The sequence below is a fragment of the Oculina patagonica genome, chromosome 1, assembly GCF_052425735.1.
Source record: "Oculina patagonica isolate OP01 chromosome 1, crgOcupat, whole genome shotgun sequence".
In the NCBI taxonomy this organism is placed as follows: domain Eukaryota; kingdom Metazoa; phylum Cnidaria; class Anthozoa; order Scleractinia; family Oculinidae; genus Oculina; species Oculina patagonica.
Genome location: NC_135758.1, coordinates 13,743,019 through 13,769,641, shown reverse-complemented (window position 1 = coordinate 13,769,641; position 26,623 = coordinate 13,743,019). Strand labels below are relative to the sequence as shown.

The 26,623-nt window shown below is 35.6% G+C and overlaps 1 protein-coding gene across 2 annotated transcripts; it reads right to left on the bottom strand.

Moving 5' to 3' along the window:
* Positions 1 to 236: 236 nt before the first annotated feature.
* On the bottom strand, positions 237 to 26,583 carry LOC144657634 (AP-3 complex subunit beta-2-like). 2 transcript variants are annotated; one of them, XM_078517990.1, is made up of 31 exons: positions 26,420 to 26,583; positions 26,231 to 26,306; positions 25,211 to 25,285; positions 24,594 to 24,689; positions 24,380 to 24,475; positions 23,560 to 23,624; positions 23,148 to 23,214; positions 22,560 to 22,742; positions 22,293 to 22,475; positions 22,051 to 22,148; positions 19,428 to 19,482; positions 18,767 to 18,838; positions 12,876 to 12,938; positions 12,471 to 12,603; positions 11,996 to 12,048; positions 11,489 to 11,545; positions 10,752 to 10,862; positions 10,341 to 10,406; positions 9,665 to 9,772; positions 8,984 to 9,062; positions 8,403 to 8,521; positions 7,926 to 8,028; positions 6,389 to 6,487; positions 5,389 to 5,501; positions 5,181 to 5,292; positions 4,398 to 4,516; positions 3,598 to 3,783; positions 3,427 to 3,469; positions 2,849 to 2,933; positions 2,309 to 2,406; positions 237 to 1,616 (listed from the first exon to the last, which is right to left on the bottom strand). In XM_078517990.1, the coding sequence occupies exons 1-31, from the start codon at positions 26,503 to 26,505 to the stop codon at positions 1,315 to 1,317; spliced, it is 3,201 nt and encodes a 1,066-aa protein (XP_078374116.1). In that variant the 5' UTR covers positions 26,506 to 26,583; the 3' UTR covers positions 237 to 1,314. The 2 variants fall into 2 exon arrangements, with proteins under 2 accessions (XP_078374116.1, XP_078374123.1); XM_078517997.1 differs by having other exon boundaries at positions 6,389 to 6,481.
* Between the last annotated feature and the right edge of the window lie 40 nt (positions 26,584 to 26,623).

Genomic DNA, 26,623 nt, shown 5'->3' with positions numbered 1-26,623 from the left:
CTCAATCCTTCCTACAACTTATACCAAAAGTTGTTTCCTTGGATTTGTTGAACTCAGTCCAACATTACAATCTTATACCCCAACATTTCTCTAACTCCCAATTTCTTGAACCAATTTTTGTCCCCCTTGGAGGATTCCACTGTATTAGGCTTATGTTTCCTGTGCCTACAAGTGTGAAAGACTAAAGATGTTGCCAACCCTTATTCTGAATAGCCAATAAAAACAGTCAAGATATATTATGTAAAATCAGAGCAATTTTATTCTCCAATAATTACTATTCACTATTTTATTAAATTTCTTCATATTGTTTAATATATTTATAATTTACTGTCTTCCTCTTGTGCTTGAAATGTTTTTTCTCTATCCCCCAAAAGAATTTTCCGAACATTCATATTAATTTTAATTAAAATTAATTTTAAGCTAAGTCCCTTTTAGCTTGAATAACCCTTTTGTACTAGACAAATATCAATTATTAAGTTGTCTTAACCAATTTGACATGTTAAGAGAACAAAAGATTTCATAATTTAGGCAAAAATAGCCAAATTTTCCCAAAAGTGAATGGTTGAGTGAAAATGAATAAAAGTGGTTTTTGAAGAGTTATGCATGCTACAATGGACTGCTTGTACTGTAACAATATTAAACACACAGGATATGTAATAAACATAAAAGTAACATAAACTGTCTTCTAGAGCACAAGGGAAGCCAACTTTTACTTCTCTGAAAACACAATTGAGTTACATGTAATTGGCTATTTCACTGCCATTTTGATGAACTTCACTTGACCTTTATTAAAAGAGTTGTGTGTACACTAGCCTCCCATGCAGTCGCTTTTTGTGGCGATTGCAGTGAAACATGATCACCCCAAACGACTGCATGGGAGGCAATGTGTACACTGGTTGCTTTAGAAATAAAAAGAGACCTGGGTTGAGCCAAAATTGAACAAAAAAAACAATGGACTGCAAAAACTGGCCTGACATTAACACTTACATAAAAAAAGCTAGTTTCAACTGAGCATGTTTCGAAAACAGTGCCTGCATTACAACCTACACTGTACAAGTATCTTTATGTTTGATTTTGGGAAATCTGAAAATTAGTACCAATTTCATTTCTAAAGTGGCCAATGACAGCATTCATTTGAGGAATTATTACACTCGATCACCAGCTGTGCTGGAGAAAATGGATGAACACAAGTCATAATAAATTGTTGGAAATTGAGCCTGTGGAAATATATGAATCTAGAAAATTTAAACCACAAAGGAACATTTCCTCCATCCAATCATATGACCAAATTTATAGTAAAATTAATTTTCGACATTACTGCAGAACTTGCTTGATTTCTTTAACGAGCATGGAGCTAATAGCCATCTTTTCACAGTTCACTGTAATAGAGCTGCCTTGTCCATCGGCAGGCACTTTAACTGTCACAAGAACATGCGTTCCTCCAGAAATTGTACGTGCTGCAAATCTGTATGTTGATGCTCCCTCTGGGGTGGATGTGACTCCAATGTAGGTAACAGCTGCCGCTTCCTTTACTTTTGAACATACAACTTCTTCTGAAGTAAGGTTAGCAGGAATGTCTAGCTTTCCAGAACTCTCATTTAAGCCTCGTAGTTTACCTGCAAAAGAGTGCATACAGACAAATCCTGTTATCGTGATTATGCATGTAAATAATCCACATGTAAGTACAATAATATTGACAACTTTCTCAAACTTAAACTGGCAATGCAAGCCTTGACCATGAACACAAAAAAGGTTCATTTACTGCCACATACTTATTTTAGTGTACATTGTGAAAGTGGAAATGAAACAATTAATTTCATTTGGCAATGGGCCTGCTCTCAAATAATGCAAAGAAGACTTCAAAAACAGAGATTTCAGATTTTTCAGATTTTTATTATTTTACACTATTTACAACAATTAAACAATATTAACACTATTTACAGAAAATGCAATAATTGAAAAATAAAGAAAATATACAATAGATACAAAACCAAAATAAAATGTGCTCAGTGACCAAAGAAGTATATGCTATCGTGTTGGTCACTGACACGTTCAAAAAAACAGACAAGACACATAAATTACTAGAAAAAATAGAATATGAATAACTAACGTATGCAGAATAAATATGTTAAAAGATGAATAAATCATACTAAATATAAGCTAATATGCAGAAAACAACGAAATTATGCACAAGAGTAGGATTGGTTATTTAAGAGATAAATTTTATAGTGCTTGTAAAAGGAAGGATAAGGCAGTTTTTTCAAATCAGTTGGAATGGCCAAATGGGATCTCTTTGTTCAATACAAACCCTGCTTGGCCAGGAAGTCAGCCTCAGTCATGGGACAGCCTTGTAATAATTCACCAACAGGAGCCTTGATATTAACTGGAAACTTACTGGTCTGTGTACTGAAATGACAATCAGGTCAATATTAATTTTGTTACAGAATAACCCTCCAGTCATTAGGGGCTAATAGCAGCCCAATATTTTGTTATAGGGTAAAACAATAACATATACAGTACACTTCGCACAACTATAATTCAATTCCAAAAAATACTCTGATTGCAATAATAAAGCACTTGTAGGATTCATCTTTACCCACTAAGGTAAAATATCAAAGTGTACTTTTAATATTTCATCTGAGCTTCAGTATTGCCTGTGTCTACTGGGTTGCATCCTATTTTTGGACAAAAAAAATTGTGGACTTTCAATTTTTCTTGAAAAAGGTTGCTGAAGAATTTGTGACATTATGAAATATAACGATCATCGCAATCTTATACAGAAAAAAATTTCCTACCTGGGGTTACGTTACACTATTTTACTTTTTTGGCACATGTAAGCTCTTCTTACCACAAATTAAAGCTAGCCGGCTGTGTTGTGTCATTAAAATCAATTCCTACAGTTACTGCAATTGTTGCTCCAGGTCCCAGTGTTGCTGTATAAAAACAAAGAAACACATTCAGTCATTTTTTTTATCTCACTCCCAAGACATATGCATTTTGTTTTGTTCATGTGGTTCTAGTCACGGTAAGTAGCACTTTAGTTTTAAAAATATGTGAGGGAACACATTTGTAAGTCACTAGTGTCACACTCATTTAACTAAAGTAAATATGATTGTTTTGACTTATTTAGAGTTATAAACGAATAGGTGGTCACATTTACAAGGTTTCTTAACTAAGTCTGTGGTCATCATCAATACTAATTAACTTGAATTGACTGTGCAGTTCTAGAAAATATCCATACCCGAAGACCACAGAAGATCACTGGAAATTCCGAGGGGGTGGGGGATCTTAAAAGCCAAAGTTTTTAAAGGAAGTATGGAGCTTAACTAGAATTTTCAGAGGGGTGGGGGAAAGATTCAAACCAAAAAACCTTCCATGAGAAGAGTATGGACATATTCTGGATCAACACATCAAGGCTTAGCTTACCAACTGGTTGAAATTCATGCATAGTCATTCCAGCTGCTAATTTCTGCAAAACAATAGTTACAAATAAAATTTAATTAAGAAATAGAAAACACTTACATAAAAGCTTTCTTAAAAAGTTGAAACACTCAGGAACCATAGACTGAGGAAGTGTTCAAATGCTTAGTCACTCACCTTCTCACCAACACAAATATTAGCAAAAGGAGCTTCAGTGTTGTTGACTAATGTTACTTCTACAGCCACCATAGAAGTAGAATAAATGCAAGGACCTCTGGTAAACTTGTAACTGCCACTAAGCCCTTTGCCTTGCATTCTGTGGAGCAGTTCATGTGATTTTGCTGTTGAAAAGCTTGGGCTGAGCTGATAAACAAACAACAATTTTCTTTGTCAGAAAACAGGTAAAAAAAACTGTTTAGCTTATGGTCCTATAGAGATTTATAGCTTGTTACAATAGAACAAAATTAGAGTTACCTTTGTTTTTTTGTGCAGTTAAAATATCTTAATTATGTGCTAGCTATAAGTGACAAGTCAGCATTATACTAGGCTTTTAAACTCTCAATATAAACCTTGTAGAAAGTCTTTCAGACATAGGTTAAAATTAAGTAAAGAATACATGAATCAGACTTCACTTTTTGGACTGATAAATGTATGAAAAAAATTAAAAAAGTTTTAGTGTAGTAAAATGTATGTACTTAATGACTGGCATGCCACTGGATGGTATAATTAAAATTTATAATATAATCTAGCAAGTTTATTGAAGACCACATGTACACTGTACGCCCAGTACACCACATTAATTATTTACCAGTGTCCTCCATTTACAAAAAGATGAAAAAATTTTATTACTTTGTAGTCGTATAGCATAGGTGTGGCTTGTAATATTTTCACTGAGTGGGATTTAACAGCTGTGCATACTTAAGGCTTAGTATTGAAAAGTAGAATTCATAAATGCCAAATGAAGTATGACAACTCACTGGGGCTATGACAGTCGGTACATCATTTGCAAGTGATAATGATTCAATCTCAGAAGCCAAGCTTGGTGACAGGATGTTACTGGCAGTTGAACTAACACTGGGAGCTGCTGGTTCATTTACTGCAACCAAAAATGCAACTGTTAATGGACATGAGCTTTTAACAGATTAAAGGAGCTAAGTCACGGACAAGCCATCTTGAAAAAACTGGCAAGTTTTTTAAGTTTGTCGTTCGTAATCCGTTTTAATCTTTGTCAGTCAAAACCATCCTTGGTTATTTTCGCGTTTTTAATACTCCTTTGTTGTTTTTCTACATTGCACAACTATTATTTTGAGGTTTCCTTCAATTTGGAAGTAATCAGAAAAATGACTTAAAATATCGTGACATTGCTCCTTTTATAAGACATTAGTTCACATGACACATGTATGAGAGAGTCAAGACAGAATTTAGTGATGAAAAAACCCTCTCCACATCATGCTATTTTTTTTGGAAGTTATTTTTGACTATACACACCTCTGGGTAAAGGTGATTGATAAACATACCAGAAACTTATAAGTTACTGAGTCATACGAACAGCAATGACACCTGACCAACAACTCACCAACAGTTGGCTGACAGTCAGCTAACTGCAAGCCAAAACTGACTTTTTACCCATGTGAAGTCTTGAGAGAATTGTCAGTAAACTGCTTATTAAAATAGCTGTCTGTAAACCAGGATCGACTATACTCAATAAACATGAATTTCTTAAATATGTTTTTTATAATGTACTGGCTGGCCGTACTTACAGTCATCCAGAATCAGCAAGGCATTTCCCTTGTCTGCCGTTTTTGTTTCACTGGATGGCTTTTCTGACTTGGTAGTCTTAACTGATGCCTTGGTAGGCTTCTTAACTGGAGTCTGAAATGAGATTGGGTTACATGGCTTGAGTGTACTTCAACTCACTATCATAAACACAGGGTCAAGACGTTTGTGTTAAGTAAAGATGACAGTAACCTTCTCCTCCTCAGATGATATCCCTGAACTTTCATCACTGCTTTTCTCTGTCTCTGACTCAGAGGATGATTTCTCTTCACTTTCACTTGCATCACTCTCATCTTCACTATCACCTGTAGACAATTTAAGCCAAATTTAGGGTTTAGTGTTCTTACCAGTAAGTTGCAATCAAAAATTCAGTTGAATTTATAAAAGGCATTTATCAATTGAAAGTCATTTATTTAAAAATCCATCAAGGAAAAACAATGGAAATCTCAACCGTGACTGTGGTTTGAATATATCATCTTCATTAGCATGGATTTTTAAAATTTTATTTCTCCATTTTCTCCAAAGTTTTAGTTTCAATTGAGAAGATAATAAATAATATATCAAACACTTGAAACAGTGCTTCTTTGCATTTCCAAATGCCACAAAGTTCGTGAACTCTCTTCTCCGTGTTTGGAAAGGCCACAGTCACTTATGTTTGATATTTAACTAAAAAGCATTTTGAAGCACTGAAATGTGCAGCTGCAGCTTCAAAAAACTTTTAGTTTTCAACAGGATCTTTTTTCTTTCAGGAAATCAAACCATTAGGCACTCCTACCATATACCTTTGCAGGCATTTTTTAGAAAGCAATTCCACTGAATGCATACAAATACATGTAGTACATGCATAAACAAAAACTATCAAGACTTAATACTGTTGTTTGTAGAATGTGAATGTAAACCATGTAATATGGTATAATTAGGTGCTGTTTGAAACAAACTACTGTTAAATATCACGTACAAAGCTTTGAAGCACATACAAAAACAAGAGAAAAATTCAACTTTCAAAATAAGAACCCAATAATCAGAATGTTGTAGTTAAGGTAGGTAGGTCAGCATAGCGTGTTTTCAAGACTAGGTAGACTACCAGGCCAGTGTTAAACTCCAGTTTCTGTAGGATAAAGGGACCATGAGTGTTACTACTACACTGGATGGGATGTGTTGACCAGAGGCTATGCCATGCTGAAATAAATACCTGTTTTAGTAGATGCCTCAGATTCACTTTTGCTGTGATCTTCGTCTTCTTCTGAATCACTGCCACTTCCACTTTCTTCTTCACTATCACTTCCTGATTCTAAGAATCAAAATATTATGACACAGTTTTGTTAATATTCAAAATACAGATAAAGGCCAGGGTGTCTTTGGTGAAACAAAAATTCCTGAACAGTCTTCCAGCAGTACTTTTCACAACTGTTCTGGTTATTGTTTATGTTGTTAGTTCACTACAGCATTTGGTTGATGTAGTTTACATGCTGTCCAGAAGCTTAGATCCTGTTCATCCTAAATGAGTTATAGATGTACTATAGACTTCCAGAGATAGAACACTATGTTAGTAGTAATCAAAGTGCCTTCAGTGCCATTCTAACTTGTAATTCCTAAAAGTAACAGTCCCTCCAAAAGAAAGGTATTGGAAATATACCGAACTTCATGGTTCAAAAGTCTAAATTCTAGGGGCTAGCTTAAAACCTTCAATGCAAATGAACCCATTTACCCTTGAATGTTTCACAGGCTTATGTATAACTTTCAAGTGGGGGAAAAATTGTAAATTGGCTCCCCAAAAATACTTTAAATTAATTTTTGCTAAAGTAGAGTGAATGAAATAAAATATTTCCGAAGAAAAAGGATTCAGTGCCTTGATATCTGCAATTAAATTAATTTAAAAACTATTGTTTCCTTTAAGGTGATTCCACTGAAATAGAAGGAGTATTAAAAATTTTCTGAAACTTGGTCCAGGTTACAATTATGTTATGAGCATTTAAAAAATGAAATAAAAAATGGGGGTCACCGCGCTAGTTTTTGTGTAAAATGGATGGACATTATTAGCAAATATACGACCCGCGAGATATATATTAGGAACCCTAGTAATCCAAATGGGGATTGCTATTATTTCCAGAAAAAACATTTTGGATTAAAGAATTAGTCTAGTTCAACAAAATAGACTTTGATCTTATATTAAAAACTATTCTTATTGTACAGGAATTAAGATAAGGAAAGAAATTTAAGATTTTGCTTCGTGCGCACGTTAACGGCACTACCTAAAAACGTGTTTTTTACGGCATTAAAATTAAAATATCTCAATGTAGAATTTTAAACTTTTTTTAAAATCGCGATATATTATAGACAACCGTATGACATTTAAATTAATGCATTAAAAAATTGGGGTCACCATGCTCGTTTAAGAGAAAATGACCATTTATTTCCTTACCGAGCTTAGCCTGAAGGGAATCTCGTAGTGTTCTGTGTGCGCGCGCGCTCGTGCGCGCTAAATGACATGAAAACTTATGCGCAGAAAGGATGCGCAATGCAATACCGTGGAATCACCTTAAGCAAGCGGGACCGCAAGCGGGAAAAGTTTTTACGCAACTATTTTAATTTTTCATTATTTGATCATGATCACCACTTCACCATCAGTAACAAGCACCAAAATGTTGCACTCCTAGGAGCTGTTAAAACTGAAATTTAAGGCACACTTCATATAAACAATACAAAGCTGGACAAGGTTTTTTCCTCACCAGATTCTGATACTGATCCCGATTCTGACTCTGATGAGTAAAATGTAGATTTTTTTGACTTGGCATTCTTCTTCTTTGAGCTCTCTCCCCATACTGGTGGAACCTTAGGAATAAATACAAACAATGAAAATCCTAACAACATGAACAGGTCCACTTTACTATGTAGTTGGTGACTGTAAGGAGAAGTTCCCCCACAGGATCAAATAAATCTTACTAGCAAGAGTGATTGAAATTCTACTTTCTCTAAATACTTTCAGCACATTGACAAGCAGGAAGGTACCAATAATATGGAAAATCATTAACTATGGGAGATTACCTTGAGGTAAATCCACATTCTCAGAAGCAACATTTAAAGAAGTGCACAGCAATCAGCAATTAGAATTGAAATTTTGAGATTGGGAATAAGCCTTATATTGTCTAGATCTGCTTGATCCCACAGAGGTATTTAAAATAGAAACTATCATTACTGGAACTCACTTCAACATTTCTGACAGAAGGATCTGGGGCAACCTCTGGAAACTCTGGTAGTTCCTGATAGCCACTAGCTTTGAGGTTAATCATATGAGACAAGGAGCCGACTTGAAAACCTTGACGATCTGAAACACAAACAAGTAATGGATATTGAAGTTCCTTAATGAGTTTTTTTTAATTGCCAGATCAAAACAATTTGTTTAAAACTTTCTTGATGCATTGTTCCAATCTCTTCAATGTCATTATAAGGAAAAACAATTCTTGCTTTTGTTTTTCTCTTTCCTCTTATTAAAAGAATATGGTTGAACATTAATGATCCAGATTTGTTGGCACTCTTGTAGTTGGCATTTCCTAAATCTTAACTCATTAGTGACCAACCTTAGATGGGTTCAAAAGGGAAGGAGGTGTAAGGATATAACGTTTATTGCTTAAAAAAGGCTGGAAGGAAAACTTTTCAGCTAACAAAAATGTTCTGGTTAAATATCAAGACTGCAAAGAATATTCCAGGTAATAGAAAATTATTAGTGCACTGATTGACAGACACCATAGACTGCTCCTATAAAGGAGTAAAACAATAAATATCATACCTTTAAATACTGATTGTATAACTGGGGGAGGCTTTGATGCCAGAAAAATTTTCTTCACATGTTTACTGAGATGACCACCCTATGCAAATGGAATATAATAATTACTGACATTTAAGCATTAAGCAGATGGGGCACTAGGCTTACTGTTTCAGTAGTTTTTTAATTTGCAATGAACAAAAATTGACAATCAAAATTTTCTCCTCCTAGACTTGTATTGCTGATAGTTACATATGGTATTTGCCGTGATATCTTTCACTTTATCTGCAAGATTTCTTCCTGTTAAAGAGAAATCACCTCACATTGCCTGACCTAATATCACGGCAGACAAAAAGGCACAGTTCTATGTTACACATGTCAATCACTTTTTCACAATTGTCAAATTTTATTTAGAAATGGCATTGGCAATAACTTAGTTCAGTGAACAGTACATGCAAGTTAGGTATTTTATCGAGTTCTAATGCAATGCTACAGTAGTACAAGTGTAATAACGAAAATAAAATGGAAAAATAATGCAAAAATCACAGTAAGATATATGTTAAGATATGAAATGTACTAAATCAATATGGGGATGGAACAATCACACTCTAAGGAGAAACCACATAACCAGACAACTCTCTTCCTAAAACAAGTAAAGCTAATAAAAAGTCACCATGTGAAAGAACACAAAAATTTTAAGTATACCGTGTCACTCGGAATGAGCAGTTGCCGTAGAAACCTGGCCCTGTCCCTTACATCATAACTCTGATCATACTTTGCCAGGTTCAGTACATACTGGCACAGAAGTTTGGTCTAAAAATAAATAGAAAGAGAAGGTTAAAAGAGTTCAAGTCTGTTCCTGTCTTAAGGGTCAGAGGAGCAATTTTCTTTAACCAAAAGCAACTACTTAGGAACATTTGGGTGGGGTACTAGTCTTTGATAGCAGGGATGTAGCTAAGAGCCGCTAGCAGCTAATTTCACTGGCTGAAAGAGAGCTTATCACTACCTGAAATTAAACTAGAAAAAAAAGGCTTGGGGTAATTTTGAAGGTAGACAGGCCAGAAAAGCAGGCTGAGCTTGTAAATGAGTCTACTTAGTTTTTTTCTCAGCTACATCCCTTTGCTAGCCTTATTTGTCAGATAGCCACAATAATTTGCCAGTACCAGCTTATTTCCTGTTTGAAGAGAGGCACTGTGAATGGAACAATACAAAATTGTCGTAGTTTGGCTCAAACACAGTTCTCTTATTGATCTACTTCACACAAAAAGAGTCATGAATCTTCAATGCTTGGCGACGTTCAAAACCCAGATGAAATAAAATGGGCATCAGACAACATGAACTAAATGAGCATGACGTATGGCTAACTTATAAAACCACCTACCTGTTTAGGGTTTGTGATAAAAAGTTTTGAGCCTAAATTTAGAATCTGCAACTTGACGATATCTTCCTACAGAAACAGATTGAATGAGTTTCAGGACACTGATTTAATTGACAATTAAATTCTAAACATTTGATTGAAGTACCCTACAATAACAGTAGTGTATAGACCCAATCTGGCACCCAATTTAATAACTTGTGTATTATTTTAGTCAGTGCTCAGGTTACAGCATGGCGCCCAAATGTGTGACCACTTTTAATTTATTCACATTATTCGTGCAGATTTAATCCAATCAGAAGTCAACTGCAAGCTATCCACGGCTTTTGATTGGATTAAACCTGCACGAAAGAATGTGAATAAATTAAAAGTGGTCACACATTTGGGCGCCTTGCTGTAACACATAAAAGAACTCACCTCAGTTCCAAATGTTTTTGCCATTTTCCTCAGGACATCTGGTGCTACCTTAGGTACTCTCTCACAGTATTCTCCCAGTAGCCACAGAATACTTGCTCTGGCCATTGGAACCTGACAGAAACCCCACACATGAGCATGGAATACTAAGAGAAATGCTCTTAAAAATTCGCAAATGTTTAATATATAATTATTTAAGGGCTAAAACTTTTATTCATTCAAGACTATGTCTTTAGAAACTGACATAGATCATAACTATGTCATTTTGCTACCTGACCAAGTTGCCATTCAGGAAGCAAAATGATGCAACTATGATCTTTATTAGAGTATAATGACAGAATAGGAGGTTTTCTTTAATTTACATTGCTAAAGGATGAAAATATGAAGAAGTAAGGTTGAGACAGCATCCTTTTTTATCTGTTCCGATGCCAAAAATTTGATGTGTCACTAAATCTGATAAGAAATGTTGTGTGTCCTCAAACTTATGACATAGGTCGCATGCATTACAACTCGATAAAGCAGGTAAACGACCTAGGCTGCATGCTAAATGGCACTTTAACAAACTGACCCAACACTGACCAAACATACATGAAGCATGTAAAACTCCTTGAACATTTTTTAAAGAGTGAGCAGTTCGATCAAACTTAACAATTTTGATGATGTCATGAAAACCATCTCTGGATAAGTAGGAGAGGAAACTAGGTGCTGGTAACTCTAAGGGATATTACTGTAACACTAACCGTGATAGAATCCACTAATTTTGCCATATGAGTGATGATCTCTGAATTTCCTTTTGGCTGCAAAAAAAGTAGTTGAACAGAAAATGATGTGAAAAGTAAATTTATTTTGGCTTTAAATAAGCGTGTGAAAACAAGAGATTTCAATTTGTTGGAACTGTAAAATGAACACAACTAACAAATATTTCAGTCATCCTTTGATTTGCTGCACAATCCTGATAAGTCTTGTTGGCCAACAACAAAAATGTCGCAAAAGTAAAAAAACAAGTCAGATGTTAAATGACAGTTCTTTCTGTGTGATCACTGTCGCTGGGCCCAAATATACAAAAAGAGCCAATCACATAGAAGAATAAAAACAAAGCACTACAACTCAAGTAAGTTAAAATACTAGGTTAACGTCAAGTCTGTGTTCAAGCCAAGTGGCCCATCAGATCTGCACTTATCTACCATTTCCATGGCATAAAACTAATTGTCGTTAAGTGTATAAAGAGTTACCAATTTCACACTCACCTTGAGCTGAAGGAGTTTCTTGATGACCACCACACTCTCTGCTACCACTACCTCTGTTGACAGATTTAAAACAACTTCATTGACAATCTATTTTCAATAATTTAATCACAACATTACAGTTAGTCAAGTGGTTAACGCAGCCAAGCTTATCTCAGTTTTTAGCATAAAGCAAATTACTAGGAATATTGATACTTTCACTAGATGGCATGCTGGTTAATTGCAGTTTTGCCTGTAATTTTGGAGAAAAATTTTTTCTGATTGGCAAAAATTTAAACCTTAAACCTTTGCTGACCTGTAGCTAGCTTACATGTGAGTACAGGTATTTAGATGTATTAAGATGTTAGCCCCTCTCCACAATACCACCACAAGTTTCAGTTTTATTGCTTAAAGCACTAGTTTTGTGTCTTATACACCAACTTGGGTATCAGGGGTTACCAAGGTGTCAGCAAGGAAATCGTCTTTACAAAATACTTACCATCTCTGTTAGACAGAAGTCGCACAAGGCCAGCTAAACAGGTGTCAGTAACCTCAGATATATTTGATGCACATCTTCCAATGGCTTGGATTGTTGATGCTACAAACTGCTTATCTGGACTGGAAATGTAGCTCTAAACAAGAAACAATTCAGACAGACAGTGTTCATTTCTCCTTTCTGACATGCGCAATGTATGAAACTGCTATAGATTTTTTTTTTTTAATCCTGAGTGCTCAACTGAATTCAGTGTACAAATTTTCAAAAGCAACAACTGTTATAAAAAGGTACATTATCAGCCATGGGACACTATATTACTGAGTAAAATATATCTGGGAATTTTAAAAATGAGCAATGTATTTTACTTTAAATTAAGAGATGAATAACATGTATCAAATATCTAGATACCTGAAATTCTCGAAGTATTGTCCCAATACTAGTTTCACCTGCAACATTTGTCATAATTTCAAGCTGAGAAGGAAATAAAAGGAGAAATAAAATTATGTATGCGCAAATTAGGACATCAATGTACAAATTGATAACAAACAGCCATACTAAAGCTGCATAATTTATTAATGCTTAATATAACTGCTACTCCTGCCCCTGCTGCTACTACTGTTCAGTATTGGGCGTGTTTAAAACAAGAAATGGCAAAATGACGAAATGGCAAAATGATTATGAAAGATAAGAGCCAAATTAAGTTAAATTATATTACTGTTCCACTGAAATCTCCCGGCCTGACCAATCGATGAAAATCGATGATTGGAAATCAATCAATCAATCGATATCAATCGATGATGGTTAGTTAATTGATATCGATTGGCATCGGCCAATCGATGACCAATCAATAGTCACAAATAAAATTTCCTTAATTACATTGATTTTCATCGATTGCTATCGATTTTCATCGATTGCTATCGATTTTCATCGATTGCTACCGATATCTTGCGGCGTACTTGCGCATCCCCAGGATAATTCTACAGGATATCTGGAAATAGATTTTCGCAATCCTAAAACGACTGATCGTGAGCTGAGCACACAATGTCTGAAGAAGCGGATAAAGCCGGGGATAAAGCAACGGACGTAACACTTGTTATAAGTGCGTAGTCAAAGGCTACCATCTTCTCAAGTAACCTATACGCTAGTGTAAACCTTGCCCCTTTTCTTAACAACGTTGTTTTTGCTGCATAACAGACATAACAGTATATCACGAAAATGAATAAATGAGGTGTTGACCGCATTTAAGAGCCACTGAGTTGATATAATAACACCCATTAATATTGATTCAAACCAAGTAAAAAACGATCGATGAAAATTGATGATAATCGATGACAGTCGATGAAAATCGATGAAATTAAAAGTCACAAAATTTTCCGTCATCGATTGGTCATCGATTTCCAATATCAATCGATTAATTCGCATCGATTATTATCGATTGGTATCGATTATCATCGATTATCGGTTTCATTGATTGGTCACGCCGGGAAATCTGCATCTGTTACCTGATTTATTCTGTGTACACTGTAACGACAAGGAAATAAATCCCGACAAATTAAAGAAAGTTTTGATAAGGGGTAATAAGTAATACTTACAAATTTTAACGTTTTTAAGTCGTGAATGCAATGAATGACTTATTGCGGTTTGCTGGGTGATGTAAAACTCCCTTGGTAACCTGGCAATTTTATATTAAGTTTAAATTAAGTTCAAAATGGCGGATGAACGTGGACAAGGGCTGGTTTCCCGAGTTGTAATGCGAACTTGTGGATGTACATCAGGAGAATACGAATATTTTTTCCTTTCTGGAAGGAATTTTCCTGGTGAGGCCAGTGCTCGAATCCACATTTACACACAATGCAACGGAAAGGATGGCCAAGGAAGCAAGAAACTTGCACGCCGATCTGCCACAATAACTTAGCTTATTTTGAAAGTCCGTGGATATGAAATTATCTTTCATTGAAATGCAATCAGATAGTTGGTAAGTAATAAATCACCCTAAATAAGGCTGTATTTTCCGCTACAAATTAGTCTCACTCAGCAAGATTAAACTGATGCGTTTCGAAACAATTAGAGATATCTATGGTTGGCTTGCTTTGTCTTTCGGTCGATCATTCATTTGCACGGCACGTTCGTCAAGTTTTTGTATCTAGTAATATTTTATATTCGTTGTCACACTCTCGTTAACAAAGTTCGTTCCAAGTACATCTATCTCGTGACTTAAACTTAAATCAAAATTTCCTTTGGCATTCCTAGCTCATTAGGTAGCAAGCCTTATGTGAATGATAAATTTGCTCTGCTTTTGAAAGCAAAACTACATTTGTAAACACAGTATTATGCATCAGTCCCTTACAATTATTTTTTCTTCATACACATGGTCTGTCAAAGAAGGGACATATTAGTTCAACTGTGGTAATTGTAGTTCTCCAGGGGTGTATCATTGCACTCAGGTAATTTTTTGCTTTGTCAACATCCACTGAGTGCTATGGGGTAGACATTCAAAGAAATTCTGAGAGAGTACTATTGTTAGCGGCTATCAATTCAAGCGATATTTTCTGAGCAAGATTTAGCGCATATTTAAAGGGATTTTCCAAAAACTTCAAAAAATAGTAATATCGTGTAAACCAGCTTTTACTGGCCGGTGATGAACATATGGCTAAGATGAAAATAAATGTTCAGTAAAAGAAAAAAAACTACCGTATCTTGACATTGAATGAACATAAATTGCATTGCCTAAAAGAACAAGTTACCAGTATCCATTTTTGTGTTCCATTAGGGTGGGAAGGGGGTACCGGGGAGGTACTTGAAATTTGACCAAGACAAATTTTAGCAAGTACTAAATTTAGCGATTTTCGCCCAACTCACTAAAATCGCTAAAATGTAATAGCCACTAATATAACAATAGTAACCTTAAGGTTGATTTCTGTACATGTCCTATGCCTCCCCATCCCCCCCCCCCCCCCAAATAAATGCATGCAGTCATCTCAGCCGAAAAGGAACCTGGTTGCATGCCATGTTGATAAATAACAAATTGCTTACACTTGGATAGTTTGTTGTACATGTTGTCCTACAGATTTATTTTAACAAGGCATATAGAATTTTGAATTAATTTACAGATTCACCAAAACTCTGCATGGGGCTAGGCTGTCAAGAGGTGTGGGCTGGAATGAACATCCTGCAGTAACTTGTATGAAACATATAATCAGAAAAAGAATTTTATTTCAAATTTACTCTCATTTCACAAACAGTGAATACTGCTCTCTATAAATTGACTTTTAGCAGACTGTACAGCTTGAAAAATAAAATATTTGGAAGTTATTGTTATTGACTGCTGAAAACAAAGAGTAAAAGATAAAAAAGCTTTAAGGTTCAGATCCTTTAATTCAACATGGCCACCAAATCTATGCAGAATGACTGGCAATGTATAGAGATTATTTAAAAACGAATTAATAAGGCTGATTAAAATGCATTGATGATTTTCGTGGCATGTAAAGGGGTAAAGTTAACTTTGTGGTTGCAAGTAAAGGTACCAGAAAAGGAAATAAGCAGCAGTTTTCATTTGTTTCATGTATCAGGCCTCTAAATTGATAATAAATTATGTTGACTTTACTGTTTCCTGCCAATTTCAATTCTTAGAAGTCACATGTATGAGGCATCTGTTAGTTTCTTTTAATTATTTGCCTTCTGTCACAGTGTCTGCCATTCTTTAACAGAGAAAAATGTATGTCGAATAATACCCAGTGTTCTCCCTAGTTTTCAGCACAGCAGGTAAGAAAACTTTTTAAACCGGTAAAGAAATTCCGGTAAATCCCAGCCATTTTCTAGTCTACCTACATAAAACAGAATGTTGTCCAAATGCTGTTCGAATTTTATTTCATGACAACTTTATTATGGCCTTGCAGACCTCTTTCGCCTGCTATATACAGCCTACGAAAAATTGCATAAAATCTTCTGTTGTTTTAAGGAGATACATTTGGTGTCGCTTACATGACGTACTACTTAAAAAATCGACGGTCCTATTTCTTGCTACGAATTGCTGCAGCTCTTTTTTTCTTTGCTTCGAATACTCCGCATTCACGACAGCGTTGTTACAAAGTTGTATTCTGAGTGCTTCTTTTAACCTGTCATCTGGATTTTGTTTTAAACACTTACGAGCTTATGAGAAGAATTTGACATCGAAAGCTGCCTTTGTCTTCACCACGCGTCAGCTACGGTCAACTAACCAATCAACTATTTTCTGCATTTTGCATGTTTTTGAAAACTGAACTATTATATGTAAGTAATATTTCTCACTTCTGGAATTATTTTTACCTCTTTGCCTTTGTGATTGTTTTTTTTTTTTCAATGGACAAAGTGAAAGGACAGCAAGGATTGCTGCCGCTTCATTGTGGAATCGATCGTGGAAACTGTGCAACAACAGATGTGCACTTGCCGCGAAGTGAGAAAAAGCCTGCAAAATTTGCTCTTTCCTCGATACCAGCCCTCAGAGATTTCGGAAAGCGAAGGGAAATAAAGAATATTGAATACTAGCACAAATTCGTAAATGAATATTGCATTTGTCGCTGTTTATTTTCAATCTGTTATTTTATATTTTCAATCATGACTACGAAGGTGAAACGAGTTGTGTTACTATGTTATTTATCTGTTGAATTTACAAGATATCTCAGCGATTCTAGGTGGTAAAGAATCGTGTTACAAGCGGTAAATTTTACCGGTTACCGCCTGATAAGGAGAACACTGAATACCACTGTCCTGTATAAAATGGCTGAGTTACCTGGTTATTAACTAAAGAACCCTTTAGCAAATGTAAAACAGTTTGGTGAAAAAAATTCCCTAGCTTCTTTCCATTACCAGCTTCGCAGCATCTTAAGGTACCTCATATCTTGTTACCACTATACGTGTCTCTCTCAGCATTAAATATTTTTTAAAAGCTCTGAAATAATCTTTACTTCTTAGCTGCTTAGCTAGAAGGCCTCGATGGACTACTGGATGGTTAGTTTTCAGTTAGAATATGGGGTTATTTATCACTTACCAGCTAGAATTTTAAACATGACTCAACTATGATGTACGTTTAACAGATTTCATAGACAATTACAAAAATTGTCGTTTGTCAGCAGATATTTAAAATTTATTTTGGCTAATTCTGGGCTATCAGTTTATAATATACCACATTCACGACTTTGCTCATAGAGCCTTTGATTAATACTGGAACGAACTACAACCAATCGTTCCAATCAATAATTCTCCGTCACGGACCTTATAAATCCAGTCTCTCCTTGTTAACAAGTTGCTCTTTGCCTAGGATATTTTTAATCAAAAAGGCGGCCATTACTTTTTGGCATCGAAAGAAAACGATTTGTTTGTCTCACGTCAGGACGAGCATGACAGAAGGATTCGTCTGAACAGTTCTTCCTTTTCCATGTAATATCTAAACTTTTTTCGAATATTTGGACTTTCACGTCCTTATCCTTTTACATCGAAGTTATAACTTTGTTTTCTGTTTTACAGCCGTGGAACGAAGACGTCAACAAGGCGAGACAGCGGCTTTTACGTGCCGCCGCCTCACGTGCTTCAGTGAAGTTTATCATTTTTGTTCGCATATAAACGGCGACTTTACTTTTCTCACTTTAGAACAACTGCAAATTATTCTTATTTGTATACCCCTTATTATTTTCTTATATATATTTCCTTGTCCTTACATTGTACACAGAATACATCAGGCAACAGATGTGGATTTCACTGGAACAGTAATATCATTTAACTTAATTTGGCTCTTATCTTTTATATCTTTTCGCCATTTCGTCATTTTGCCATTTCGCTATTTCGCCATTTCGTGTTTTAAACACGCCCTTCAGTATTTGCATAGTTTTAACAATAGTGATCATTTTCAAAGGGATTGAAACATGTAGACAAAACCTCAATCACAATAGCAGTGAAGATAAATAGTTTGATTGATATTAAAAAAAACATCATATATTATGTCACTTTTGTCCAATTAATCATCTTCGCGCTTTTTTTTTTTTTTTATATTTTTTTTTTTTTTATATATATATATATTTTATACAAGTTTTTTTTTTTTTAAATTTTTTTTTATATTTTTTTTATTTTTTTACATTTTTTTTTCTCCAATTTTTTTTTAAATAAACCCTTTAATAAAAAAAAGCCCCCCCCTCGCGGCCCCCATTTTTTAAACACCCGTATAATACAACCGAATTGGACTCCACTCAATCCTATTACCATTATTAATCATTACAATAAATTATCAATCTGGACTTACTTATAACTGCAGTAAATAGAATGTTTACCTTCAACAGACGTATATGAGTTGGATCACTAGAGTGAACAAAGAAGCCCTTAAGATATGGTTCAAACATTCCCTGCAAAAACAAAACAATCACACAGAAAGTTTTTTTATCAGCATATTCATTATAAACACATTTACAAGTAAGCCAAAGTACACACAAAATGATACAGTTTCCTGCACTGATGGCAAGAGCATTGGCCATTCATTAAGCCCATGCATGTTTTGTGTAGCTACGTTTATGGTAAAACAAGTACAAATGTATTGACCAAGTTGGCCAGGTCAGACAGGAAAATATTTGGCTTTTTTGCCTATCTTTAATGACCTTACTATGCTTTGCCTATAAATGATCATACAGTGGAGAAAAATGGCTTGAGTTATACTACAGACATATCACCTGTCTGGGACAAACTTGGGCAAACAATATTAGTTCATCTAATAATTTCTCTGTGTGTAAATATAGGTAAACAGATAGATCACCTGTCCAGACCATTTTTCTGCTAAGTTGTCTCAGGAGACCAACTACAAGAAAAATTAGTCTGGACGGATGATCCAACTGTTTGCCCTTAAATTTTATACACAAAAAAAAAATCAGACGAACTAAGGTTGTTTGCCTAAACTGAAGCCAACATTACTGTCAACTCTCTTATGGGTCAATAACTTACATTTCTTGCAGAAGACATTGTTGCAATGTTACTGAGGACAATAGTTTGCACCTCTCTGTGAGAAAAACACATTAAATTTTTAAGCACTTAATTAGTACAAACCTGCACTATCTTGACTACACAAGGGGTTTTGGTAAAAATTCAAGAGCATACACAGTTAAATTTACAATGAACTTATTGCGGTTTTCAGTGAAAATGCGAACTCTGAAATTTAAAATCCAACTTACGATTGCGTTTTTTGCTGCCGTCAATCATAATAATGGTGACAGTCAATGAACAATGACAAACAGAAACAAACAAAATGGATTGAAATCTACCAATCAGAACTGACAGACGTGACCTTTTGACCCGGCTGAAGTGAACTTCTGTTTCCTGAAAGGTCCACTAAGATGATTGACGGCAGCAAAAAACGTAAACCGGTGGTCGAGGATTGAATTTGTGACCCTCCACGGGAAATCAGGTAAAAAGGTGATGACTCGGGCACGCTAATTTGACACGCTAAACAAAGGAAAATTCTGTTAACACGCAAGCACCGTGTCAGAACGCACGGCTTATTAAAATTTTCTTTTGTTTTAAATGGCACGGAAAAACAAAGGAACGCGTGTTCAATCTAACAAAGAAGTGTGTCAGCATTTGGAAAACAAAAACAGCGAGCAAAATGACACGCTAAGCGAGCAAAATAACACGCTAAGCGAGTGAACTGTTTACCGTGTTGAAATGCACACTAGACTACTAACACGCTGAGTGTTTTCACTTATCTACCGGGCGTCTCGTCGAAAGTTCCGTGAAGAGATTTTGAACGGTTTGCTCGTATGCGCCTTTAAGAACATTGTTTGTAGATTGTACTTCTAAAACTCGTGTTTCTCGAGCGAAATATTTTAATCCCTCACATGGCTTCCATGAAAATACACCACCAACATTCAGAGATTCCACTCTTTCCAAAAGCGAGACATGCTGGCGGCAGTGTTCAAACGTAACTTTGCATGACCACCGCTTCTCAATGTAATACAAGAGAAACCGTTTGGCTTGATAAAAGTACGGATATTCGAGACGTTTTTTTTTCACATTATTCAAAGAAAATAACTTTCATATTTACATGAAACTAACGTGAACCTCGTGATAACCAAAAGTGCCGCCGCCGTGTTTATAAGCGAATGACTCACATGTCTCACTTTTGTTAATTCTATTCGAAAACGTCTCGGTTAATATTGATCGAATAACTCGCTGTTTGTGGCTGCAGGCTTTTACTCTAGCTTTTGTAGCAATTTTATGATTTTTGCTCTGTGTGAAACATACAGCGAAATCGCTATTTTCGATCTGAACTAATTAGCTCAAACACTGTTTACAGATGTCGGAAACTAATCATTTCGCAGAGCATGAAATCCTTGACCAAATAAGGAATCAAATGTCAACAAAACGCTATCTGATCGACTGCAAGCGCACACGAAGGAATAAAACATGGCGCATTGCGGAGTGGTTAACTGTTGTATAATGATTTATACATATAAAAGATTTTTGCCATGATTGTTGGAACTTTTTCTTCCTTCGATGAAGTTTTAAATACAAAACGGCGTTTTCGCTCGAGCATAAGAACGATCGTGAGCTTACGCTCCGCCGAACTACATGTAGTAAGTTACGTTATTTATACACTTAACTTAAAAATTATCTTTCCCTTTTTTATAAACAATGATTTTCATAAGATAATAATGTTAGTCGCTTCTTGGTTTTCTTTTCATGTTTATTTATGCAACACACCTTTTAGTATTTGCTAGTTCAGTGGAGATTATTAATAATAGTGAACCGATGCGAACATGCTTGTCTCATCCGATAGTGAAGCTGTTATGCGAGACCGCGACGATGTTTTGATTTTCTATTATTGCTTTACAAAGCACTGCCATGTCATATCGAACGATTTTACCGTGTTATATCGCACGCTTAGCGTAACATTGAACACACTAACTTAAACAAAAGCTTAGCATGTCAAAGTCGTGCCAAACAAAAGCTACCTTGACACCCATTGTTTCGCTTATTAAATATGCGCATATCCGTGTCAAATGTCACGATTAGCGTGCCGTGTCATGGCATGCGTGCCCGTGTCATCATCTTTTTACCTGATTTAAGAGTTTAAGATTAAGAGTTTGCAACAAATTATTATTCATCACCAAAGTGGAGGTGAATAGTGGTGGATAGTTACTGAGCCACAAAGTGGCCCGATAAATATCCACCACATTTATTGACACTGTACATGTAGTTCTCTTTCAATAGAACATTATATCTTTCATTGACATCCTTGATTGTTTTGATGTAAAAACTAATGGCAATACAAGTGGATGTTTGGGAAAAATATGAGAAAAGCTGTAGAAACACGACTTGAGCCATACAGACCCCAAACTTTCTTAAGTGTTTTCTATATGGGGCGACGTGACCTGGATTGGGGTGACGTAACTTGGGGTGACTGTGCAATGGGGCAACATGACCTGTTACCTTTCTATATAACTGTATTTTTTAATGAAATAATATAAAAGAACTCTCTTCATTTCCTGTAATACATGTATTTCTAGTACTGTAAATAATTTACACTAATCACAGCATGCACAGTATTTATAATGGTTAATAATCCAACCTGTGGCTTCTAAGAAGTCTAACCAAAGCACGTGCTACAATGCTAACTTCATCTGTAGGTGCCAAGTGATGATATACTCTAGCCACTGCCATCACAACCTGCAAATTGATAAATGACGGTCCTGATCAACCATGCAATATATGTCTCACAATGGTTTAACTGAAAATTACATTCAGCTCACAGCAAATTGCAGAACTCTGCAAAGCTGTGATAGTACACTGTAAGTCACATAAAAAACTCACTGCAGCATTTCTGCTTTGAAGAAGTGGTTTGCATGTCCGTAAGAGTAGACGATGATCAGGATCCATAATATATTGTTGCTTCTTAGGTTTCTTTTCAGATGTCTCATCGTCACTATCATCATCATCATCATCATCATCATCAGAGTTGTCAGATTTTGGATAAAACTCCCCCTCTGTTAAAGGCTAAAAAATCCATTTAAGTTAATTTTCAAGTATTTTCCATAAGTGTAGTCTTAGAGCAGTTTGAAAAGGCTATTTTATCCTCACCCCTTTGTTTGGGTCAATAAACTGTGTCCGTGCATATCTGGTCAGCATGTGAATCACTGCTACTTGACCCCATTCATCGATGTCTATCAACAGGTTACACAGTTTACGGTAGTTTTTGTGAATCAGGTCAATTCTATCTGGGCAAACATCCTCAAAAGCCATCACTGCACTACCTGCAACAAGCTAAACAAAAGGAAACATCATTACTTATATGAATGTACACTGCAATAACAACAGTGAAATTGTACATACAGTTTTTGGAAATGTACTACCAACAAGCACTGCAGTACAGTTGATGGGAATTTGACCAAATTTTTTCTATCAATAACTGTAAGATTTGGTCAAGTTCCCACACCTGCAAAGAATAACAAAACTGCATGGAATTTAACTGCATGTGTGTCGCATTATGGCAACTTTGGTATAAACCTGTGTATTTCTATAATTTTAAGGGGTCATTAAAAGATATGACTTCACTTGTAGCCTTCCATTCTCTTTAAAGAGCCATTTCAACTGCTTTTATTTATAACAATAAATATTAGCTGAGTGTAAAAGTAATAATTCTCCCTCTGGTTTGCGAGAATTTCTTACCGTTGTCTTGTCTTTCAGGAGTTTCTCTATAACTTCAATCAGGCAGTCTTTCTGCTCAGGATCCAAACTATAAAAACATTACAATAAAACACTGTTATACACTTGTTTATGTAACTTATTATACCAGTAATTAACAGTTCTATCTTGAAACAGCATAAAGGAAAGCCTATGCTTATTGGGTCAAAGATCTTAACACAGCTGCAGCTTATCCTAGTTTCCACTGCATGAGATCTTACTGTAATCCACCCCAACATTTTATCTAACAGTTCACTAGTAACTATCTATTATCCTGCTCAAGAGAGACACTGTGGGCATTCAAGTGCCTTACCTAAGAACACAACACAATGACCCTGGAGGGCATTCAACCCAGGATACTGCAATGCACCTAAAAAGCTGTTACCGAGTGGCATACCTGTAAAGCTTAGGAATGGCATGAGCAGCAGTTTTACGTACATAAGGTGACATGTCATTAACACCCTATAAAATAAAACACAACCAGATCAGAAGCTGCACTGATCATAAAATGTTATCTGGACAATTCACAAACGGTACTAGATTACACTGCTCCAAGCTTTTAAAGCTAAGAAGTTACCTTTTGCGGACTTCCTTTTATAAAATGGTCACAACTAGAAATTTTTTTGCTAAAATCAAGTGTTTTTAAAGCAGGGTACTTCATGTCACTTCAAATGAAGCAATACCGCTAACCATGGACAGCCCAATTGAAATCATTATTTTGAAGAATGTTCTGACATATTGTATATTCCAAAAATTCTTTGCTGAACTGTCTTGATTATTATGCAGAAAAGTAAATAAGACTAAAAGAAACAGGCAATGAAGATAAACAGGCAAAACAAGTTAATTCTAGTACAGTATAGTAAACGTAAATTTGGTTTTCAAAATTATTGGTGGCTCCATAATCAAAGATATCAAACAGCACAACAGACAGCTCAGTCTCCTTTACTTAATTAATACAACCGGATAAACAAGATGGGCATTGAAATGGTTGCAATGAACATTTTTGCAGTCAAATTTGTTGCGTAGTGATTTTTACTACTGACACAAAAAAATGTGATGCCTAGCCAGCTCTTTTCAGTAGCCATGGTGACCAAAATGGCTGCAGCTCGGAGTGTTGTATTGGTCACGGCTTGAATCTGGAGTCCTGTGCACTAACCGTAAGGCCACTACATGCACCTCTTTGTGTTGAGCTTTGGGTCTCACTAGCTAGTACATACCTCTTTTATTGCTAACATCATAATTGGTGCAATGACAGGAACTCTTATACTTGACAACACCCGTAAAGCACTTCCACGGATAAGCTGATTTGGATCCTGTGCAATAAGGGCAATCAAAAGCGAATTATTGGCATTCTAAAAAGTTCTTTGATAAGATACATACATGCTGTCATACAGTAGTTAATTTTGTAATGTCATACAGTCACTGACTAACCTTTAATCCTTTCTGAAATGTGCTTATAGAAAGGAGGGCCAAATCTTGCTGTTCCTCAGCATATCTTACAAGGTACAAGTAGACCAGCTTCTTCACCTGTTGAGAGTGAATCAAACTTCAGAATCTTTTCTTACAATAGCCCGATTTATATTAGAGACGGATGATCCGTCTGGACGAACTTGCATTTTAATTAGGCGAGCATTTTTCAGTTCGTCTGATAATTCGTCTGTGTATAAATACGGGCAAACAGACGGATTATCAGTCCAGACCAACTATCTTCATAATTCGTCTTGGCAGACAAATTATGAAGATAGCTCGTCTGGAGCAATAATCCGTCTGTTTGCCCGTATTTATACACAGACGAATTATCGGACAAACTGAAAAATGCTCGCCTAATTAAAATGCAAGTTCGTCCAGACGGATCATCCGTCTCTAGTATAAATCGGGCCAATGGGAAAAAAGTAACTGTTTAGTTCATCAGTATAATTTTCTTTTTTTCTACATGTTAACATTTTATTTACTAAACACAAATCTCAATACAAGCTAAACATACAAATTTCAGTGTTCCCTAAGAATACAATGTAATTACAAAACACTAAGTAAAAGAAATTGCTTGCCTCAACATTTTTGGAAACAACATTCTTGACAACTGCTGCAAAAAGATCTGACATATCTCGACCATCAGCCATCATCTAATATCAAGAAGAAACCCACCCTACATTAACATGTTTGCATTGATCATGTAGTCTTGAAGTTCAACATGACTGTCTAGCCATTTTAAACAGACCTTTTTTTATAGAAATGCTCAGGTATACTCACAAGCTAATCTAATCTCCTTCCCTTACAGTGCTGTTATCAAAACTTTTGAAAACATGTCAGAATAAAAGCAACGATGATAAGGTGAAGGGGTATCATATAGCACCTGTTTGAACAGCATTTAAACACAGGTATCTCATGTTATTTTGAGTCATTTTCTTTATGTACAAATTTGTACTTTTAAATTGAAAGAATGCTCAAAATAACAGTAGTTAAAGGTAGGAAAACAGCAAAGTAAAAATAATCAGAAAATAGGCAAGAATGGTTTTGACTGAGAAAGATAAAGGCAGATAACAAAGGACAAACTTGAATTTTTTTTATAGATGTTTTGTCTGAGATTTACCAGTACATGTACAGTAGCTCCTTCAGACTGTACGTTTCATTGACCAAAGACTGAAATAAACACACATAGTACAAAAAGAAAAGTAACAAAGTTGAATATGATTCTTAACACAGTGGACTGGCAGACAAACTTTTGCACTGCAAGACATTTCTTATTAGCTTGGACTTATTCATAAAATAACAAATGTATGCACAGAGGATTTATTCCCAGACAAAGCTACAAACATTCAGAGTGACACTGATATTTTAGGGGGGAGGGGAAGGTGCTGGTGTTCTGTTTATAGACAGAATTGGTCATGTGTACTGTCAGTATCACAATACGATAAATTTGAAATACCTTAAATCAATTGACACAGAAAACTGGAGCACACAAAGAATTATAACCAAATTAATTATAATTATTTGTAGTGCTCAATCAAGTTGGCTATGTCTCGTGATGTTCTCGAGGTGCAGATGCCATCGAACACATCAAAACTTACCCCAATTATTCGCTTCATGGCATCAAGTTTAAGATTATCCTTTGAGCTATCTAACATACTCTTTAAATCATCGTGCCTGCGATACAAATTGAGATCTCAATTAACTCTGGAAATCGAAACCTCGTGACAATAATAAAGGTCAAATTTAGCAAAGTTCAGGGGAAATCATACAGAAAAGATGAAAGTTACCTTTGAAAATCACTAGAAAAAAATCCACCAACTGTCGTATCAGGGACATCAGGGTCTCCTGACGGTTTCTCGGCGTTGTAAGACATATTTAAAGGGTAAGAAACAACAGGCTAAATCTTTTTCTTCCGCTAATCAAACATGGCTGCCGTCGTGGAAGTTGTTTGGTGACTCAGCCCCAGTCCTTCTCCACAACAACTAAGAAGC

Bases quoted from the DNA above. Each gene is read 5' to 3' on its own strand.
- LOC144657634 (XM_078517990.1), bottom strand. From the start codon at position 26,505: ATGTCTTACAACGCCGAGAAACCGTCAGGAGACCCTGATGTCCCTGAT. The intron at 10,863-11,488 runs GTTAGTGTTACA...GGTTTCTGTCAG, and splicing joins AATTAGTGGATTCTATCACG to GTTCCAATGGCCAGAGCAAG. The intron at 2,934-3,426 runs GTAAGCTAAGCC...GTTTTTATACAG, and splicing joins GCATGAATTTCAACCAGTTG to CAACACTGGGACCTGGAGCA.